Genomic DNA, 16,529 nt, shown 5'->3' on the forward strand with positions numbered 1-16,529 from the left:
GCCTACAGTGGCTCAACTATTAAGTTTATCAAGCGACGAGACTACTTTTTGTGCGAAAAAAAACATAAATAACGACTATTCCATTACTTCCTTGGGGGCCTTCAGACGAGAGTTAAAGAGATTTCCACGACGCATGCGCGGGGAACTGAGAAGAGGACGTTCTTATTCTACTACTTCTTGTTCAGTTCTCGCGCATGCGTCGTGGAAATTTCTTAATATTTAAACATGTTCTTTAATGACTTTCTGGGCCATCAAGTTTGATTCCCTTAGGCAGCCTATGTAGCAGTGATCCACCTCTCAGATTTAATCAAAAATATCTTCATTTGTGTTCCGAAGATGAACGAAGGTCTTACGGGGTTGGTACAGCATGGGGGTGAGTAATTAATGACTTAATTTTCATTTTTGGGTGAACTAACCCTTTAAGTTGCCCGTACTGCCATAATAAATCATGTTGAACGTCAAGTAATAAGCAACATGTTTTCCAGGATTCAGGAGGACGAGATGTGTAACAACATACAGCAGAGACGGCAGATCTTCAGGTAATGACTGCCGTTCATCATATTCTTGTGACCTGCAAGTGAAGCTGTTAGTTTTCTGTAAAGCTGTCTGATGTTCTTACGCAGGCTGAAAGACGATCGGTCGGCAAACAGCCGCCAGAGCAGCTCGGAGAACGAGGCCCGGTTTTCAGAGCCGCGTCCATGGAGCAGCACGGATTCGGACAGCTCAAACCGCAACCTGAAGCCTGCCATGACCAAAGCCAGCAGCTTCAGTGGCATCCCGGTTCTGACCCGCGGAGACAGCTCCAGCAGCAGTAAGAGTGTGGGCCGGCTCTCAAAGACAGGTGAGGGACACCACAAGACCATTCAATTCACATTTATTTGTATAGCGCTTTTCACAATACACATCGTTTCAAAGCAGCTTTATAGAAAATGCATGAGTCCACATTACATCAGAGGTACCTGTCTAAGTTATACACTTTACAATAAGGTTCATTAGTTAACTACCTTAGTAAACATGTACTAATAAAGAACAATACTTTTACAGCATTCATTAATCTTAGTTAATATTAATTTCAACATTTACTAATACTTTATTGAAATCAAAGGTTGTATTTGTTAGCATTAGTTAATGCACTGTGAACAAACAATGACCAGCTTCATTTTTAATAAGTAACATTAACTAAGATGAATAAATACTGCAACAAATGTATTGCTCATTGTTAGTTTATGTTAACTAATGAACCTTATTGTAAAGTGTTACCGTTATGCATTTCAGAAATGTACATATGCAAATCAAAGTTAGCTAAAAGATTATTAATTAAACAACGTAATTTAAGGCAGAAACAATGAGCTCATTGAACTAATGAATACAAGACAACAGAAGATTATTAGTTTTATTTGTCGATTCAGGCCTCGATAATAAGGACGGCCCAATGGCCAGCGTGAAAGACGCTCAGGACAGTTGACAGAACCGTTAGTGTCCCGATCGGGCCAGTGCAATATTGTCATGAAAGTTTTACATTTGCCTCAGTTTTTTAAGCCTTGCTAATTTAAAGATTTAGTTCAGCTAAAAATGAAAATTCTGTCAGTAATTACTCTCCCTCATGTCGTTCCAAAGCTTCGTTTATCTTCGGAACACAAATGAAGAATATTTTTAATGAAATCTGAGAGGTTTCTGAACCAGCCATAGACAGCAATTTAATTACCACTTTCAAGGCCCAGAAAGGTAGTAAAGACATTATTGAAATAGACCATGTGACTACAGTGGTTCAACCACTATTTAGCTTGCATTCTGGCATAGAACCAGGAAGCACTGCGCTGCATTTACTACGCCAGATCTGACACAGAAGAGAAGAAATTGTTGCATTAAGTAATTATTTTAGGTTTTTTGCGCACAAAACGTATTCTTGTCGCTTCATAACATTAAGGTTAAACCACTGTAGTGACGTGGACTATTTTAACGACGTCTTTACAACTTTCAAGGCCCAGAAAGGTATTAATGACATTGCTGTCTATGGGGGGGTCAGAAAGCTCTCAGATTTCATATAAATATCAAAAATATCTTAATTTGTGTTCCGAAGATGAACGAATGTCTAACGGGTTTGTAACGACATTAACTAATGACAGAATTTTCTTTTTTGGGTGAACTATCCCTTTAAACATTTAAGCAGAAAAGGACCCTAAAGAGAACTCAATTCGGTACTCGCTTGCTATGAAAGCACATTTGAAAGCCGTGTCTCAGACAGTGCGTGCACTTAAACTGACAAATCCACACAAAATTGTCAAAATGTCCATCTTGACGAGTGTCCTAGTAAACAGCCAGGTATATCTTAAGTGAACGTTTTATATATATATATATATATATATATATATATATATATATATATATATATATATATATATATATACTGATATATCACTTGTGTATCAGTATATTTGATCCCTGCATTATGTCTTAAAGTGACAACAGCCTAATATTCCTGATACTGTCTTTGTCAATAATGTTAAACAACAAAAGACAAAGAAAAAAATCTCTCACTGCTCCTGACTGAATAATTTTCTTAGCTTTAATAAAGATTCATCTATATTTAATTTATACTAAGCACTGTTAATTTCATTTGTTTTTTTGTTCTATTTTATGTATTTGTGCCATTGCTTGTAACTTGGTTATTTGTTCTTATTTTATTACTGACTGTTTACTTGTCTTTAACGAGGTTTGAGATTTTATATTAGTTAGACTTGTAGTTTCTGCTGTGGTATTGAAATGGGAAACTATTTTGATTTTATTTCTTTATAATTTTTTTGTCATGAGGCCATTGAAAATTTTAGCAGGGCAAGTAAAAATTTGAACCACTGACCCAACCTTAGCACTGAGCCCTGAGATTGTTGAGACACACTTTCTCTGATGATTTCATGCTCTTTTCTTCTCAGTCTTTATTCTTGCTCGTAACCGCATGCTTTCTGTATCTCACTGCATGCTTTGAAATTCACTTTTATTAACAATCCTCTGAATTCATTGGTGATCTTTAATACTATACCCTTAAAAAGTTCGAGATCAGTACGTTTTATTTTCATTGACTTATGCCGGGCGTACACCAAAGGATTTCCACAGTCCCAGACTAAAGACCGGCAGTCTTTAGGAATCTTACTGGAGTCTCGGCGCACTCCCGTCATCTCGATCGTTAAATGTGAGGTGATAATCTGCAGTCGGGGACCCGATTTATGCCAGTCTTTCTCTAGTCTTTCATATCAAACATGTTTGATATTATCGCAAGTCTTTAGTCTGAGACTAAAAACTGTGAACCCAAGTCTTTAGATGTGAGCTGATAATTTTATAAAGTCTTTTCTAAATCTTTTCAAAGTCTTCAGGTGTACAGAAAGCATTAGTAAGACCCTTAATTATAGCAATACCTTTGTTACAGTATTTATTCATCTTTGTTAATGTCAGCTAATTGTTAGTTCATGTCAGCTCAGGTCCATGAAATAATACAATTTTAATAATGTATTAGTAAATGTTGAAATTAACTAAGATTAATAAATGCTTTAGAAGTATTTTGCACTCTTAGTTCATTTTAACTAATGTTAACATTTATTTTTTCTCATCAAGGATGCATTAAATTGATCAAAAGTGACAGTTATGATGTTACAAAAGATTCTATTTCACATAAATGCTGTTCTTTCTTTCTATTCATGAAAGAATCCTGAAAAAAGCATCATGATTTCGACAAAAATCTGAAGCAGGTCAACTTTTTTCAACATTGATAATAATCATAATTGTTTCTTGAGCATCAAATCATCATATTATAGTGATTTCTGAAGGATCATGTGACTCTGAAGACTGGAGTAATGATGCTGAAAATTCAGCTTTGAACACAGGAATAAATTACACTTTACTATATATTCACATAGAAAACAGTTATTTTAAATTATAATAATATTTTTTAAAAATTTTATTTTATTTTTATTTTTAATAGCATAAATTCAGCCTTGATGAGCAGAAAAGACTTCTTCCAGAAACGCAACCAAACTGTTGATCGGTAGCTCTCATGTAAATTACCGTCCTCTGCCTGTACGATATTTGAGACATGAACACGTTAAGTGCTTTTCATTTCAAATAGAAAAAAAAAAACATCCAATATTTGAGAAAAGAGACAAGAAACAAGTAAATTGCTAAATGAGCCGAGACATTAATCAGAAATTAATTAATATGTCATTCTCAGGCTAATACAATTATTTTCTTCTTCCATTGCTTCGGTCCCTGAGGTAATTAGAAATGAAATTGAATTGAGCATCTTGTTGAAATTCGTCTGACCTTGCTTTCTATACTTCCATATTCTGGAGTGTTTTAATAGCAGCAGCGCTTCCTTTGCCAATGTGTTCCACGATCCCCAGTGAATTCATGAGCGATCGCTCTCACCACTGCCATGTTAAAGAGACAGTTCACCCAAAAATGAAAATTAGCCCATGATTCACTCACCCTCAAGTCATAGGTGTGTATGACATTCTTCTTTTAGACGAATACAATCAGAGTTATATTAAAATGTCCTGGCTCTTCTAAGCTTTATAATGGCAGTGATTGGTTTCTGTTTTGAAGTCCATAAAAGTGCATCTATCCATCATAAAAGTGCATCTATCCATCATAAAAGTGCATCTATCCATCATAAAAGTGCATCTATGCATCATAAAAGTGCATCTATCCATCATAAAAGTGCATCTATCCATCATAAAAGTGCATCTATGCATCATAAAAGTGCATCTATCCATCATAAAAGTGCATCTATCCATCATAAAAGTGCTCCACGCAGGATTAATAAAGGCCTTCTGAAGTGAAGCGATGAATTTGTCTTATTAAATGAAATATGGATATTTTTCTAAGACAAATTCATCGCTTCACTTCAGAAGGCCTTTATTAATCCTGCGTGGAGCACTTTTATGATGGATAGATGCACTTTTATGATGGATAGATGCACTTTTATGATGGATAGATGCACTTTTATGATGGATAGATGCACTTTATGATGGATAGATGCACTTTTATGACGGATAGATGCACTTTTATGATGTATAGATGTACTTTATGATGGATAGATGCACTTTTATGATGGATAGATGCACTTTATGATGGATAGATGCACTTTTATGACGGATAGATGCACTTTTATGATGTATAGATGTACTTTATGATGGATAGATTCACTTTTATGATGGATAGATGCACTTTTATGATGGATAGATGCACTTTTATGATGGATAGATGCACTTTTATGATGGATAGATGCACTTTTATGATGGATAGATGCACTTTTATGATGGATAGATGCACTTTATGATGGATAGATGCACTTTATGATGGATAGATGCACTTTTATGACGGATAGATGCACTTTTATGATGTATAGATGTACTTTATGATGGATAGATTCACTTTTATGATGGATAGATGCACTTTTATGATGGATAGATGCACTTTTATGATGGATAGATGCACTTTATGATGGATAGATTCACTTTTATCAAGCATAGATGCACTTTTATGATGGATAGATGCACTTTTATGATGTATAGATGCACTTTTATGATGTATAGATGCACTTTTATCAAGCATAGATGCACTTTATGATGGATAGATGCACTTTTATGATGGATAGATGCACTTTTATGATGGATAGATGCACTTTTATGATGTATAGATGCACTTTTATGATGGATAGATGCACTTTTATGATGTATAGATGCACTTTTATCAAGCATAGATGCACTTTTATGATGGATAGATGCACTTTTATGATGTATAGATGCACTTTTATGATGGATAGATGCACTTCAAAACAGAAACAGCCATTCACTGCCAATATAAAGCTTGGAAGAGCCAGGACATTTTTAAATATAACTCTGATTGTAATCGTATGAAAGAAGAAGGTCATATACACCTAGGATGACTTGAGGGCGAGTAATCCTAACCGTAACCCATCATGGGCTAATTTTCATTTTTGAGTGAACTATCCCTTTAAGGCTCCTGTCGTTGCTCTCTCTCTAGGTTCTGACTCATGTAGTAGCGTAGGTTCGTCCACGGGTTCGCTCTCTCGATCCCAGCCTCCCTCTGCCGTGGCTTTAACGCAGTCGATGGGCTATCCTCCTGTCAACGCTAATAGCGGCGTTTGCTATGAGCCGCCAGCGTCTACGGCTAATGCTAGCTACTATTTGCTTCCCCTGGAAGCCGCAGGGATACCGGCCGGAAGTATCCTGGTCAACCCACATACAGGTTTGTAAACGCTGTGCAACTGATTTCTCTCCATATGCATGTATTTATATCCTCCACTAACCCTGATCTTAACTGTGTGTCTCAGACTGTCGTTTCATAAACATTGACGGTGGGATTTTACGGTACATTACTGTTTGGGCTCGTAATGAGGATTTTATTTTCTTCTGAAAGGTCAAAGTTTTGAATAGATGCTCTGTAAATTGAAGAGCCCTCTGAAATCTTCTGAAAATTCAGATTTTTCTGTTTTAATTTTTCTTGACTCTTGTTTTAAGGGTCAAAGTACATTTTAGTCATCAAAAAGCACATCTAATTAATTGATATGATGGAATTTATGAAATTTAACAACATTTTTAGGGCCCTAAAAAATATCTTTGATTTAGTCTCAAAATCCTTTTTTTCTCTTCCCAAATTCCATGCTTTCCTTTTTGTAATTTTTCTGGATTTCATTTTAATGGTTTAATTGAAATTAATCAATTTAATTCATTTTTTTTATACAATAGCTGATTTTTCTTTTGTTTTCAAAAAATTCAGAAATTGTGTTGATTTTTTTCTGGATTTATTATTTTAAACAAAATTATTAAATCATAAAACTATTATTTTATTAAAAGTTAAATTTTTAGGGCCCTATGAAATGTTAGTTTAAAAATTTTTTTCTTTCTTTTTTTCTCTCTTTTTCTTTAATTGTTTAATTGAAATGGAATAATCAAAAAGCATTTCTAGTCAGTATAATTCATAATCTAACTAATACAACTTTAACAACCTAATTCATAGATTATTATTATTTCTTTTTTTATAATAATATATGATTTTATATTTTATTTTCAGAATTTATTTTCTGGATTTATGATTTAAAACAAAAATGATTAAATCATAAAACATGATGATAATAATAGGGCCCTAAAATCTCCTTTTCATAGTGATAATAAAAAATAAAATAATACGTGTTATAAAGGTCTCTTTCAACCTCAGACTTCAGTCAGCAAATACATCCAGTGTGTCCTGCTGGGAAACTCCTCTAATGAAGCCATTTGTGATGTGTCCGGGTCCGGACGGACGTGTAAAATATTGTTTCATTGGAGACCTTAAAATATGCATGTGGCCGCTAGGTCACGTTATATGGCTAGCACTAATGCATTTACACCAGGCGGCACCAGTGTGTAATTGCTTATTGACCTCTTTACGGAGTTTGCAAATGGGAAATTTCTTACTTCTGTGGAGGCCTCTGGGATGTGAGATCGTGTTCTGGGGCTCAATGCCTTCTTATGTGCTGCATTTGTCATCATTTACAGGTTTATATTCAGACTTTACCTCATTTACCGCACTGTTGTTCGTAATCTAGTGCGGTTCATCTTTCTCAATGCTAATGTCCAGTATTGGCTCATTCGTTCACACTAAGTCAAGTCAATTTATTTCTAAAGCACATTCACAATACTCAGTTTTAAAGCAACTTTACAGAAAATCATGATAGCTCTAAAGATTAGAGCTGGGCGATAATATACTTACATGTTACTACAATATAAAGAATGAGATTTGCTGTATAATATTAGGGCTGGGTATTGACAAATTTTACGATGGCTAATGTTGTGGTGTTCTGTCCATTTATGTTCTGATGAATCTTGTTAAACTGGATATGTTTAAATCTAGAAGATGTTGCTGATGTTCAGTGCTGTAAATCTACAATCCTCTTGACTGATCACAGGTCAGCCTTTCCTGAACCCTGAAAGCAATGCTGTAGTCTACAACCCCAGTATGACCTCACAGGCCTCCAGATGTCAATCATCTGTAGCTCCGCCTCCAGCCGCTCACCAGCAGCACCAGCCCACCAATCACGTCATGTCACAGGTGAGTTTAGTATTGCTGACGTCTACAAATGAATCCAGTGGTTTGATTGGTGTTCAGAGGCAGTCTTTAGGTCAGATGTGCTGGATTATGGGACGTATTTGCTCTGATGCATCATTTATGGATTTATTTACGGGCATATACATTTTCTAGGAGCCACATTAATGTTCTTGGTTTGGAAAATGAATCTGTGTTTATCAGTGTCTTTGATTGACTTTATAAATCATCTGCACTCGTGGAGTTTATCAAAACTAACACTGAATGAGCATGTTCTCTCCTGATTCCGTGACTTTTTCCATCCTGTACATCTGGGACTAAATCCATTTTCTTCCTGTGTGTGTGTGTGTGTGTGTGTGTGTTTCCTCTTCCTGTTCTGTGTCTTCAGCCTCTCTGGTCTGTCCAGCCGCCCACGGTGTCTTACCCACCGATCCTTACAGTGTCTCCTAACCAGCAGTTCACTGTGGTACCTACATCTCTATATCTCTCTCTCTCTATCTCTCTCTATCTCTATATATCTCTATCTCTCTCTCTATCTCTATATCTCTCTCTCTATATATATATATATATCTATCTCTATCTCTCTCTATCTTTATCTCTATATCTCTATCTCTCTCTCTCTCTCTCTCTCTCTCTCTATATATATATATATATATATATATATATATCTCTATCTCTATATCTCTCTCTCTATCTCTCTCTCTATCTCTATATCTTTCTCTCTCTATATATATATCTCTATCTCTATCTCTCTCTATCTCTATCTCTCTCTCTCTCTCTCTCTCTCTATATATATATATATATATATATATATATATATATATATATCTCTATATCTCTCTCTCTATCTCTATATCTCTCTCTCTATATATATATATCTCTATCTCTATCTCTCTCTATCTCTATATCTCTCTCTCTTTATATATATATATCTCTATCTCTCTCTATATATCTCTCTCTATATATATCCATCTCTCTCTCAAATTAAAAAATTGCATTATTGGCATGACTTTACATTATAATTATTCTATGTATTACAAGCTTTGGCAATATTTTAAGACATCAAAATAATAAAATATTATAACATAACAAAGTGTACAACTTAAATTTATTTTACAAATTAACAGTATAACAAATTATAATATGTGTGAACATTTGATACCCCAGTATATATACACACTGAGGTCAGACACACATTACACACACATTTACATTCAACCGCACATTCACATATTCTCTCTCTCTCTCTCTCTCTCTCTCTCTCTCTCTCTCTCTCGAAGAGTTCCACTCATGACCGTTTTGTGCATTTCTTAACAACTTGACTCCATCATCGTACGCTTTTCACATCAATAGCACATAACAAAGCTGCAGGCTTCAGTAATTTAAGAAACGTTTTCAAACCCATCATGGCTCACTCGGACACGCATCATAACCTCTTTTTCTTGACCTCCCTCAGCCAATAAACATCCCTTAATGACTAATTAAAAGAGTGGGAGATGCTTTGAATAATTAATGGAGCAGATGCTAGAATTGATATTCTATGAATAGAAAAGCGTATCATCTCTAACAATTTCTAATGGGGCACAAAAAGCAAATTCATAAAGCCTAATAGTTACAGTAAGAGCAGGAACATGTCATCTCATCTTACACACTGATGAAGTGCTTCGGCCGTCTAACGAGCAACAGTTGAACTAACTACCATACTCGTTTCAAGCAGCCTCTCAGTAATAACACGAAAATAACAAAAAATGACAATGTTTACATGCAGCCTCATAATGCGATTATAATGAGATTTAGATAATATTGCAATTCATCTTTACCTCATGTTAACACAATACTTTGATCAAATTGATGCAATTAAGCTCATAATAATAGCAACCATAATCATAGTAAAATGTGGCAAATTTGGTGATTTTAGTTGCAATAAACATGTATGTAAAGTGTCATGATTCAGTTGAATCAAACAGCAAATACTTTATGAAACAAAATCTTCTGTCAGCAGGATAATCTGAGCGCCCAGTTCAGTCACATGATGATGGTTCGGCAGGCCTCGGGAGACACCCGTGACGCTCACGCAGTCGTTTACCCGTCGCCCGTGTCTCTCCAGACGCCTGCGCCTCATCAGGCCGGATACATGATGCCCTCGCCAGGACAGAACGTGCCCACGTTCCCTTCATCGCACGCGACCACCATCAACCAGCAGCAGAGCTTCATCCAGCAGCAGCAGCAGGTGCGGGACACAATCACAGCTGAATATAAATCATAAATCAGCGCCAACTAATGTCAACACACGTGTTCTGTCCCTATACAAACACTTGTGGTTTTTGCATTTGACCAAAAGTTTGTTTGTTGCATTGAGTTTGTACAGAGCTTTTTCTACATGTTTAGAGTTTCAGTGCATTGCACTTTACAATAAACTTTTAAATGTCTGTTCAGTAGTTCCTATCTGATTGTGATGCTTCTAATTAAGTGGGGGAAAAAAACAGTTGCAAATGTTTAAAAAACACTCAAACTCACTTCTGCACCAGTACAATGTGCAGCACTTTTTGTTTGTTTTCCCAGTTTATATCTCGTAATTTCAAATTATAAATTTTTAATTGCGAGTTTCAGCTCACAATTCTGACTTTTTTCTTAAAATTGATAGTTCATAGCACATAATTGCAGATTAATTAAATTAATTAAAAAAATTACATCTCACAATTCAGATTTTTTTTCCTCGGAATTGTTTTCCGTCTCACAACTTGAGTTTATACCTCGCAATTCCGACTTTTTGTCTCAGAATTGTGAGTTATAAACTCAAGGAAAAACTTGAGTTTATAACTCACAATTAGAAACACAATTAGATTTTTGTATTCCATGGTGGAAACAAACTTCTATGAATATCTAATTCATTTAACTTACTTCGTTTTCCTCTGCATTGCACATTTCTTTGTTCCTGAACATGATGAATGATGGGATACATGTAGACTCAAATAAGCGTTATTAGAGATGGTGTATTTAGTGTGTGTTAAGGCCGCTGTTCTTTGTGAGAGTGAGTATCAGGATGGGCCGATGGTCTCCCCAGATCGATGGTGCAGAAATGACAGACTTCAGCTGTCATGAATTCAGTGACTGTAGTCGCGTCACCTGGAGGCGTTTTGTGTGAATCATGTATGTCACTGAAGTTCACGTCATGTCATTCTTGTCACAGATGGCACCATGTTACTGTTCACCCAGTCAGTACACCGTATCTGGACAGCCGTACCGGCCTGTGGGCTCGATGCCATACAGCAGCCCTCAGAGTCAGATGCCCACAGCACCCACGCAGCCGGCAGGTAACTACACGCATACACACACATGCACTCATATACACACATGCACACGCATGCACACATATACAGACATGCACACACACACACACACACACACACACACACACACACACACACACACACACACACGTGCATGCACACGCACACACACATGCACTCATATACACACATGCACACGCATGCACACATATACAGACATGCACTCATAAGCAAACGCGCACACACACACACACACACACACACAAACACAAACATGCATGCACACGCACACACACATGCATGCACACATGCACTCACATGCACTCATGCACACACATACGCACACATGCACTCACATGCACTCATGCACACGCATGGACTTGCATGCAAACACATGGACTCATATACACGCATACACACACATGCACTCACATGCAAACGCATACACTTACATGTATACATATAAACAAACATGCACTCACATTCACAAGCATGTACATGCATACACTCACATGCAAACTCATGCATACGCAGACACATGCACACACATGAACAAGAGCTTTAGCAGCCAACACACTATATGTTACAGTCCTTTTATTAAATAAACTATTTCACTGTAGTTTTGCAGGTCACGTTTCTCCAAGCATCTTTGAGACCTTGCCACCATTCTTCTATGTATTTAGGTTTTAGTCTCAGTTGTATCTTCGTGTTATCGCAGATTAACTCAATGGTGGTGAAATTCTATCTCTTTGTGGATCTCAACTCTTTTTTTCTGGTTCATACAAAAATCTCACTGGATTATAACAAGTTTTGCAAAAGTAATATTTGGTAATCTAGAAACAATATCTCCTACTGGCTCACGAAAGGCCCTGATATACTTCGACCAAAATCAAAGAACAAACTGGTGTGACGTCAATAAAAAAAAACAGGGCAAAACTAAGTTCGTTTCAGGAGTCTGAAACGGCTTTTCTAGAAAAGTTCACTCCGGCTCATTGCTTTCATTTTTGTTGTTTATTTTGTTATTGAGAGGAAAGCACATATTCATTTAAACGTCGCTCTCATCAGCGTGAGTGGCGTCAGGATGTTCGTTAGCAGTATGATACGCTGAAAAGGTATTTTATGCATCTTTTTGCCCCTAAGTGAAGAACAAAAAATAACTTATGTTGGGCCTTAAAGCAAAAATCAGACAAGCATCTTAAAACAATTGTTTCTGTCAAGCGTCTAATCTGACTTTAGCTTTAGTTTACTGTTATCAGCACAATAACACTCGCTCTCATGTCACTGCATCGAGTTTCTACCTCGTCTCTTTGAGCATGTTGATTTTAGTTTGTGTTAATTACTGAGCCTCTCGATGCGCTCGTTCTTTATCCACACTCTCTGTGTACATTGTTGTTTGTGTGTTGCACACACACAATGATTGTCGCAAGAGATCGCAGGGCGCTCGTGGCATTTGGCCCTTTGAACAGATACAAAGAGGTTTGATTTTTGCTGTATTGTTCAGCGTGCGGTGACAAATGTTTTACTGGATTGTATCGGATTGCTTTCTGCTTGAAACAAAGCATCCCTCGTGCTTTGAATATCTGAAAGCGGATCCGTTGAGAACAGTGATAGGAACTGGACGCTCAGAGCTGTTGCTGTGTTTCGGTCATCGGTGGGTTCTGTCGGAGCGGCTGAATGCGGGGCCGAGGCACTGTCTGAGACGCCCTACGATTCTCACAGTGAACCGGTCTCTTTTCCAGCCCCTCACTCCTCCTCAAACATCGGATCAAGCTGCGTTTGAGTCCTTGAATCTTCCATCTGCGCGGTCACGTGATCGGTTTGACTGTCACACAGCATTAGTCTGTGTTGTTTTTTTGTATCATTTTTAATGTAATTTAATGGTCTACACAGCCAGTCTTTTTTTTTTTTTTGAAAGAAGTCTCTTCATTTATTTGATCAAAAATACTGTAAAAACTGTGAAATATTATTTAAATTTCAAATAACTGTTGTGTATGTGAATATATTGTAAAGTGTAATTTATTTCTGTGATGCAAAGCTGAATTTTCAGCGTCATTACTCCAGTGTCACATGATCCTTCAGAAATCAGTATAATATGATGATTATTCAATGTTTTCATCAATGTTGAAAACAGTTGATTCTTTGAATCGTAAGTTCAAAAGAACAGCATTTATTTGAAATATTGTAACATTATAAATGTCTTAACTGTCACTTTTGATCAATTTAATGCATCATTGCTGAATAAAAGTATTAATTCTCCTTTTTTAAAATCTTAAATCCTTTAAACTTTTGAATTGTCGTGTATCACAGTTTCTACAAAAATATGAAGCAGCATAAGTGTTTCTTAAGCAGCAAATCAGCACATTAGAATGATTCCTTAAGGATCATGTGAAGCAATTATAGTTGTTGGGGGTTTTTTTCTTCAGGAAAATCAATGATAAAATGTTTTAGTGGTCCTCTCGTAATGTCTTTGTTTGTATAATATAGTGAATGAAAGCTGCTTTATCATGATTTTTCTGCATGTGCATCAAATTTAAAGATTTGTATCAAATGAATGAATCCGTGTAAAAACAGCTTTGTGAAACCAAAGTCTCAAAACAGATTTTTCTGACTCGGATTCTGATTGGATGAGACCCACATCAGATGAATCCTAAAAGTCAACAGATTGTCCAACGTTTGCAGCTCATCTCTAATGAAAACACAAACCTGTGAATAATGTGTATTTCTAATTGTATGTTTCATTTGCATCAGAAAGAAAAGTGAGGAATATGTTCTGAATCCTGTGATGTAAATGATGATTAGAAATCAAACCCTTCAGATATTCTGAGTCTGATAGCCGCCGCGTGAAACACATTTCCTCCTCTTCTGTACCTGCTCGTACAGCAAGAACCCAGTGTTTAATATTATATTCCCATCATGCTCTGCTTCTAAGTGGAGGTGAGAGAATAGAGCTAAAAATAGCACACGTTCACCATCTCCTCGCCGCAGGCCGTCCGTTTCTTTTGTCCCACTTCTGGGCTAAATTGATTGCCGTCCCTTTGGCCAAAAGCCAGCAGAAATTGAAAACGCCCTCCTCCCCGCAGGGAGAGTGTGTTTGATAGTGTCACAGAGTTACACGCTACCCCCAATAACCTTGACACCAATGCAAATTATCCTGCCCCATAATGGGCCGTTTCTGCTCGCCTTACGCCACCGCTCGTGTAAATTACCGTCTTACATGTAGAAGCTTTTAAAGGTGTAACATTGGCAGCCATTATGTAAGCTATTGTCTTTTGGGGAGCGTGTGCGCTTCGATAATGAGAGGCAATTTAATGCTGCTGGTTTGGTGAGATCATTAGTGATTTAAAGCGTTTAGATAGTAAGGCTATCATTAGCTAGCTCTGCTCTAATTGACATGCTTTGTGACGACACAAATCTGAATTTAGAGATTTGAATCGACCAGTTTTGATTCTCAATATTTAAAGAAACCTGGATGTCGTTTTGGATTGTGATCCGAGTTTTAAATCTCATATAAATAAAGTGACATAAGTGAAGTATTGCCAGGATTTGTCCTTTTTTAGCTTTGGATGATGCAAAGAAATTAATGCATTTATCTTTTCTCGTCTCATTTAAATGGCAATGGATACAAAATGCACCAGCCGGAGTGCTAATAAACTAAAAAAAGTTGAGAGTATATTGAGACCATTTGGAAAGCAGAAGTCACATGTACATTTGGTGGCAGGAATACTCCACAAAATAAGAGGAAAACATTTTTTTCTTCTGCCTTTGGATGTCAGAATCAAAATGAAAACAAAAGATGACCTTCATTTTCACAGAATACCGTCGTCAAAAATGCCCTTTAAAGTGAAACACAGGCATTAAACCTACAGACTGCGACTTTTACCCTCATTTTAAAGTATGAATTTGATGTAAACAATAGATTCACATATAATATTCACATATGCAGTTCATAGGGAGCATTTTATATAAACCCTATAGTTAAAGCATGAAATAACATTCAAGCCTAGAACATTTTTATCTCACAATAGTGACTTTTTTTCTCGTAATAGCAAGTTTATATCTCTCAATTTTGACTTTAAATGTTAGAATTACAAGTTTCCATCACAAATCTGAGAAAAAAAGTCTGACTTGCGGGATATACAGTCGCAATTCAAAATGGCAGAATATCGAGTTTAAAAAACTCTCAATTGTGATTTTACTTTCCTAGAGTTGTGAGATATAAACTTGGAATTGCGAGGGGATAAAAGTCAGAATTGTGAGATATGAACTTAAAATGACCTTTTTTATTATTTTATTCTGTGGCTTCTGCTATTGCAGAACTGCCACCAGACTGGCTCCGCCCACGAAATATGTCATCGCTGTTTGCGATTTTCTATTACAGTGATTTTAATGGATTTACACTGACTGCCAGTTCAACAAAGGACTTATCTTAGTTTACAAAGTACTTGGCGCCTTCATTTTTTTCCTGGTTGTTGGTCAAAATATGTTCGTAGTTTCTTCTAGTGCTGCTCTTTTGACACTTTTAGTGGTGCTTTTAGTCACTATGCCTCAAAAAGCTTTTGAATATGTTCATATCAATATTAATTGACATTGTGTGAAATCTATGGAAGCTTGTTTCTTCCACAAAATGAAAAAAATGACTTTTTATCACACAATTTAGACTTTTTATCTCAGAATTGCGTGATTATAAAGTCGCAATTGTGTTATAAAGTCAGAGTTCTGTGAGATATAAACTCACAATTACAAGAAATAAACTTGAAATTCAGACTTTTTTTACTGAATTGCATGTTTATATCTCACAATTCTGACTTAATAATACGCAGTTGAGAGATATAAAGTCAAAATAGTGAGTTTTTCACGCAATTCTGACTTTATATGTCACAATTATGAGATAAAAAGTCAGAATTAAGTGAAATAAACTAGCAATTACAAGCTTCCATAGAAATCGCATTGGTGTACGTTTTTATTTTATGGTTGTGTTTTACCTTGCGAAGAACATAGAGCTTCATTTTATGTATGAAAAGTGCTATACATATAAATAAATAATTTGAAAAAAAAGAATTGTTTATTGTTCATTTAAAGGGATTATTTTTTGCAAGTGTAAATGGTTAATTGGGTATTTCTGCCACTTTCACTACACGTATC

The 16,529-nt window shown here is 36.2% G+C and overlaps 1 protein-coding gene across 25 annotated transcripts in view; it reads left to right on the top strand.

Annotated features, from left to right (window-relative positions):
• The window catches only part of LOC143724081 (R3H domain-containing protein 1-like), a 65,697-nt gene that overhangs the window by 32,320 nt on the left and 16,848 nt on the right, over positions 1-16,529 (top strand). For 5 of the 25 annotated variants that reach the window (XM_077217152.1, XM_077217161.1, XM_077217153.1 and 2 more), the window contains 7 exons: positions 486-539; positions 624-841; positions 6,037-6,261; positions 7,961-8,103; positions 8,486-8,563; positions 10,097-10,327; positions 11,288-11,411. In XM_077217152.1, coding sequence (XP_077073267.1) covers positions 486-539; positions 624-841; positions 6,037-6,261; positions 7,961-8,103; positions 8,486-8,563; positions 10,097-10,327; positions 11,288-11,411 — 1,073 coding nt within the window. The remainder of the gene's footprint in view (positions 1-485; positions 540-623; positions 842-6,036; positions 6,262-7,960; positions 8,104-8,485; positions 8,564-10,096; positions 10,328-11,287; positions 11,412-16,529) is intronic. The other 20 variants (XM_077217165.1, XM_077217172.1, XM_077217167.1 and 17 more) reach the window with 7 other exon arrangements.

Source organism: Siphateles boraxobius, unplaced genomic scaffold, assembly GCF_051911475.1.
Source record: "Siphateles boraxobius isolate OS27281-9 unplaced genomic scaffold, OSU_SipBor_1 7, whole genome shotgun sequence".
Lineage (NCBI taxonomy): Eukaryota > Metazoa > Chordata > Actinopteri > Cypriniformes > Leuciscidae > Siphateles > Siphateles boraxobius.